Below are 6548 nucleotides of genomic sequence, written 5' to 3'. Positions count from 1 at the left end.
TTGTGTATTACTTGGTCTCAATGCCCTCACTAGTGTATAAAGGGGTAAATGAAATGAGATGAGAAGTGGGTTATTTAAAGTGTAAAAATTAGGAATAAATTAAAAAAAATTGAAATCTGAAGGGCGGATTTCGCTGTCGGAACACCCGTAATAGCGTCGATCTCGTACTGATCAGCACGAGCTATCCTTGGGCCGAGTTCATAAGCACCGACCTCGGGAAATATGTTTCAATAGAGCAGATAAACCCACTGATCGCGTAGGCTGGGTTTTTCGGCCATATTACGAATGGCTTTACGACGGGTTTATAGTGCACAACTACTAATGGCATTTTTTATACGCTCAGATGTTTCAAAACTATTATTTTTTCCGTTTTGAGTGTCATCAAAGTTGCATTACATGTCCATTATTTGAATATTTTATCCATTTTGGTATGTTGACGTGTTATGTGATAAAAGTGCAAAATAGAGCTGAGAAGGGGTAGAAAAAGGTCAAAATCTAGTAGTTGTAGAAGAAGCGCAACCCAACGGCCCGATGGACCCAGGCCAGCTATTGCCGAAATGAGTCCAGAGAGCTCGGAAAATTTCCAGCGAGACTGCTGGGCCCGATCGCGCAAAGCAATGTTGTCAAGTGCTGAATTTAGGTAAAAATTCAAGGAATGAAAGAAACTATTAATTTGTGAAGCCAAATCTTTTTCTTAACCTATGGGCACAAAATTTCCATCTCTCCTATTACTTGGAGGACACCTTTTAGCAAGTTTAAACCTTTTCAAGCCTATATATACCCCATAACCTCATTAATAATATTCACACAACTCATAGCCCCCCTTTGGGAGCCTCCAAGGCTCCTCCCTCTGTACTCTATATTTTAATTCTTTCATCATTCTTGGAGATTGAAGCAAGGCAAGAGGAGCATGCAGACTTCAAGATTCAATATTAGGTTTTGTTTGTTTATTTCATGTCTTGTACTTTAATTATTGATTTAGTTCATCTGTCTATGGATTGTTAATCCATATAATTTTGAGGATTGATAGTAATTGACTTTTATGTAGTTCTTTTTATATTTAATGTTCAGAACTCATTGCACTTGACTATTCCTAAGCTTTTATTCGACTAATTGGTTGTTACCTTGATTATTGTCAACTCTGATCGGTGATAGCTTTAATTGGTTTATCTTATATGTTCATACAATAATTGTGCATGAGTATTGATGCATGATAGGGAGAAATCGTAGTAAAACTTGCATCTAACGTAAAACTAATCAGAATAACTAAAGAGTTAGTGAAATCATTATCCTTGAAATTCCCCTATTTGTCTGATTTGATCTTATTTGTTTTTATATTTTGTTTCTTTTACTTTATTTATTTTTGTTTAGTTTAAAGTCCAAAACACTTTGTCTCTAGATAGTATATGACGTTTAGTACATGATAGCCACTTGCAATTCTATTCCCTGAGTTCAACATCCCGGTACTGATCTTTAGCTATACTATTCATGCCTTGTATACTTGCAAGTAGCTGTAGTGCTATAAAATAGTGTTGTCATTTATAACCATATCATTTGCTATGAATTAATCAAATTATGTTTGATGTATAACAAATGTACATTGTACACGAGTAAACCAATGATATCATAGTTGATATTATTCGGAAGTAAAATAATAACAATAATTTAAACAAAGTTATAAGTAAATTAAAACATCCTAATTTTATTTGAGTCGAGTCAGAGTCGAGGTCATCTTCTCTCTGCAAGATGAGATACACCCCGACTAGTGCTCACGGTATAAAGTATCATCTCCGAACATGAAACAAATACCCTTATCGAGTATAAGCATCTCAAACTTGTAATCTTCGGCGAACTTGTTGTTGAGTCAAAAAATCAATACAACGCGATGTCTTTCGTTTGTTTACCATGTACAATGATAGGCACAAGTTGGAGACACAGAGTCTCCACACAATGCTTGACATAAATATCACTTTTCGTTTAATACTACTCCCTTCGTCCCTTCATATTAGAAAATTTTGAAATGGTACGAGTTTTATTGAGAATTTGTAAAGTAAGAGAGAGAAAGTGTGTTAGTGGAAAATGAGTCTCACCTTATTAGAGGGAAAGAAATTTTCTAAAATAGAAAATTTATTTTTTTAGAGTACGGACTAAAAAGAAAAAAAATTTAAGGGGCGTGGGAGTATATTTCTTTATCCAATTTGGTTTTGATTCAGGCATCAAATAAATTTTGTTTTTATTCTAAATAGTTCTATTCATGATTACTTGAATAATTATCCAGATCCTTTTTATGGGTATATATCCTGATCTAATCAAGAAGGTCAAAGACGAAGACATGATTATTCACACACTACCTTATATAGATGGTCCAAAGCATTGGCCCAAGCCAATCATGTCAAATTCCTAATCCTGTTTAAATTTCATAGTAATATATTTTGTCATCAATTTATATGTTGAGTAAATATTATCCCAATTTACTTGTAAATCGTATAAGAGAGAATTGCAGTACAATAAAAGAAAAAATACCGCACCCTTCCATTACTAAAAATCTGATTTGAGTGGCACGTTTATCACCTAAATTAATTAAAAAAAGTAAACTAAAAAATTTCAACATCAACGTTCAAATCATGCAAGTATGCAAATTGCATTGACAAACTTATGAAAAACAAAGCTTCCTTTTACATGCCTCAAGAGGAAGTGGTGGAATAATTGAGGAAGATTTCAAATCTTTGACAAGCTCTTCAATCAACTCTCTGCACACATGGTCTTGCAACACTAACCCTATTCTCCCAATTTCCCTCTTTTCACCCCATCCTATGTCATTGCACACTTCTTCTACGCTCTCAACCATAGCTCTGCTGCTCCAAGGCGGTGATGAGGCTGCTGCCGCCGCCGCCCGACGCCTCATCTCCAGTGATGATTCAATGATTGTGGATTTGGTCACTAGTCTTGCTATGGCTATGGCTTCCTCATCCTCTCCGGGCTTCTTTGTGGCTGTCGGCTTCCGATGTTGTGGAACCTGCACCTCTCCTGCAGGACAAACGTCAATTTCATCGTATTAAATATTACAGAGTAAACTACATAAACACTCCCTTAATATTCCAATTGCATTAAAAAAGAAAATAACGATTTTTTTCCGTTGTAGTGATGTACCGCTGTACAAAATTAAATAAATCTCATATTGCATTTTTTTGTGTGTATGTATACATTTTGTGGACTATTTTGTATTAGAATAATTATGTCAGATTCCAGAACTTAGATCATCTCCAATGGTACACTAAAACCTAAAGTGATATGTATTTAGCTCCAATAGCACTCAAAAATCAATCTCATTTTTGGTTTTTGAGAAAAAAAATACCTATACTAAACAAAAATCTAAAAGTTTTTTTAAATTTTGTGAGTAAAAAAATATAATATAAAGAATATTCTTTTAAGTTTGAGTTAGTGTAAATGTTTGGAGTAAAATCATATTTGATGTGATATTTATACTAAAATGAGTTTGAGTTTAGTATAAATGGTTGGTGATGCTCTTAGGTCGTGATTTTGGCACTAACTTAACGCGAAAACATATTGTCCGCGTACATGATGAATAAATTAAATAATATTCGTGCAATATTAATCATCAAATTATCGTAATAACGTATCTTCCAACATTGTTGTTAGGAGTACTATTTTACCAACTTTGAAAACTTATTGTTATTATGTTTTAGATGTTTGCAATGTGGAGTCCAACACTATCTTTTGCCTTTGATATTTTATTCTCTACATTATGTATGATACAAAATGATTATCATTCCGTGATTGCACTAATTACGTGAAATAATGAATAAAAGAAGTAACCGTTGCATAAATTATGGAGTGGGACAAAAGTGTGAAATAGATGAAAGTGGAGGGGTGGACCCAAAAATTATGTATATAAGAAAACCAAAGAAAGTGGTGTGTCATTAAAAGCAAAAATTCTTATCAACAATGATGTAACTTCTTTTCTTTACTGTTGGATCTGCACCCACACTCACTCGTTCTGTTTTTACTTTATTTTTCCATTATTCACTTTTAATCTCCTTTGACTGCCTTATGACGAGTGTTATTTGCGATACATATAATTATATATAGTTATATAATAGAAATTATCTCATAGTGCAGTATTAATATGGTTCTAATTTCTTACCAATAATTTAGTTATTTGATAGTAGTAATTTTTAGTGTGAGAGGTAGAGTTTTTATGCTATAATGAAATATTGCACGCCTTCAAGATAACAATAGATTTCTCCTCAGATAAAGCTTAAAGCCCAAGTATCATTTAAGTATTTAACCCCCACCAAAAAAGAAAGGAAACAATTACTCCCCTATTTATAAGAATTATAATTGTTTATTCTTAATTCCCCCCCCCCCCCCCCCCCAATTATATTCTCATTACGTACGAATATCTCTGTATATGTTTTCTTCAACATCTATAAAACAACAAGGATAAAAACATATAAGAATGACAATTTTGAATAGTGCATGTTGCATAATATTCCCTATATTTTTATATCGTTTTCATGATTTCTTTTATGAATTTACATGGCTTTATAATTATATGTAATACTCCCTCCGTCTCATGCTACTCGCACTTTTCATCTTTACAGTGTAAGTAATTAGTGTAATAAATTAACATTTCAAGTATAATAAGAGAACACTTAATATATAAAGAAACACATAACTAACTCTAACATCTTAACTCAATATCCTAATTTTTACTTAAAATAAAAATAGTTCAAATAGTTTGGAAAAGTCCGAAAATGAAAAGAGGGAGTATTATTCAGGACACATGAATGACAAAAAGAAATAAGGATTATCATGTTTTATTACGTCATATTATATCTATATTAATTCAATCATTAAATATCATACTAATTTGTAATATAAAATATGGAGTTTAGATAATTTTGACAATTTATTAGGAAGAAAATAATTATTTTGTTAGAAGTGGTGAAGAAAAAAAGGCAACTAACTAACCTGTGGTAATATGTGTGGTGAGGGGCGAACATATTAACTCGTCCGTACACATTTTGATGCCACCATTCGCCGCCTGCACCGCCTTGATGATCCTCTTCAGCTCCTCCAAATCCTCATTGCATTTCTCCAGAGCATCCATCAGCCGCTGCCGTTTCTCCCCAACACTATCCTCAATCCGCTTCGAATCCTCCACTCCCATGAGCCTCGCCACCACCGACGAACAATTCTCTACTCGTCGGATCTCCGGTGGAAGCGTCGGGCTCCTCACCACTGAATTTGTTGCTGCTTTCTTTTTCTCTTGATTTTTGCCTGAAAATTTAATCAAAATATCATTATGTTGTGTTGTGAAGATTCCAATTACTAAATGAATAATGTCTAACCAAATGTGAGGCGTCTGTTGGATTTTTGATACTTGGAGAAGAGGTGAATGATGCCCGACATGCACCCGATGGCTTTCGCATGCTGAGTTTCCGGCGTGGTGCAGGCCGCTTGTCGACGAGACGCTGAGAGTGAACTCTCTTGTCTCATGAGCATTTTTGGCTTATTTTTTCCTAGAGGGAGAGAGGTTGAGGTGAGTTAGAGATGTTAGTAGTAGGTCTTACCTTTGGCTTTTACAGCATTCACATGAAGAAGGTGAGCCATCATTTATTTTTATGGCTAAGTTGCAAACATGGAGAGAGAGAGTAGTACTTAATGTTGGTTGAGCGATCGGATGTATTTTCCTTTTCTTCCTCTACAAAAGGATAAAAGAGAAGCACATCTCCCTAACATTTTCATTTTTAATTAAGCACCCACCTTCTTCCACTCACACTAACTTTCTTACTTTTGCAAAATATTGAAAATAACCAATCACACTGACACTCCCAAGACTGAAAAATATTAGCTATACTTTTTTGTATCTTTTGCTAATAATAGTGATTTCTTTTTTTGGCATGTGTTTTCGTTAACAATTTACTACTCATCCTTACTCATTTATTCCGTGGAAGTAGTTTTTGTAGTAATATCTTTTCATAGTATGTCATGAGAAATTAAATAGATTCGGTGAAGAATTTATCTAAATATATTTAAAGTAAATAAACAATATGTAGAGTAGTGATCTACATAAATCAATACTTAAATGCATAACTAGAGAACATAAATTTAGTTTATTATAAGAGCGATTTAGTTTACTGTAAGGGTGATTTAGTTCACTACAGGAAGGAGTGAACCAAAATGCCGTAAAAGTGAACTAAATCATTCACGGAGTAAATATTTCACTATAATGGTGTTTTGGTTCACTCCTTGTTTTTAAAAGTTCATATTGTGAATTAAAATGCTGAACTAAATCATTTTGATATAATGATTGAGATTTGCACTTTAGTCACTCCTTGTTTTTAAAAGTTCATATTGTGAATTAAAATGCTGAACTAAATCATTTTGATATAATGATTGAGATTTGCACTTTAGTTATGCACTATAGTTATATTTTGATAAAGCATGGAATTGGATTTATGTATAAATTTCTAGATATCAACAGTTAGGTAAGACATAAATTACCTTTTACGATCTACAAT

The 6548-nt window shown here is 33.4% G+C and overlaps 1 protein-coding gene across 1 annotated transcript; it reads right to left on the bottom strand.

Annotated features, from left to right (window-relative positions):
* Positions 1–2550: 2550 nt before the first annotated feature.
* On the bottom strand, positions 2551–5789 carry LOC121753335. Its single transcript, XM_042148599.1, has 3 exons — positions 5376–5789; positions 4996–5304; positions 2551–3027 (listed from the first exon to the last, which is right to left on the bottom strand). The coding sequence occupies exons 1-3, from the start codon at positions 5527–5529 to the stop codon at positions 2654–2656; spliced, it is 837 nt and encodes a 278-aa protein (XP_042004533.1). The 5' UTR covers positions 5530–5789; the 3' UTR covers positions 2551–2653.
* Positions 5790–6548: the final 759 nt, after the last annotated feature.

This window comes from Salvia splendens, chromosome 10 (genome assembly GCF_004379255.2).
Source record: "Salvia splendens isolate huo1 chromosome 10, SspV2, whole genome shotgun sequence".
Classification (NCBI taxonomy): Eukaryota; Viridiplantae; Streptophyta; class Magnoliopsida; order Lamiales; family Lamiaceae; genus Salvia; species Salvia splendens.
This window is presented reverse-complemented; position numbering and strand designations above follow the sequence as displayed.

Excerpts from the sequence above, each read along its gene's own strand:
- LOC121753335 (XM_042148599.1), bottom strand. The coding sequence starts at position 5,529 with ATGCTCATGAGACAAGAGAGTTCACTCTCAGCGTCTCGTCGACAAGCG. Across the intron at positions 5,305-5,375 it reads CAACAGACGCCTCACATTTG|GCAAAAATCAAGAGAAAAAG; the intron begins GTTAGACATTAT and ends TTAAATTTTCAG. Across the intron at positions 3,028-4,995 it reads CACCACACATATTACCACAG|GAGAGGTGCAGGTTCCACAA; the intron begins GTTAGTTAGTTG and ends TTTGTCCTGCAG.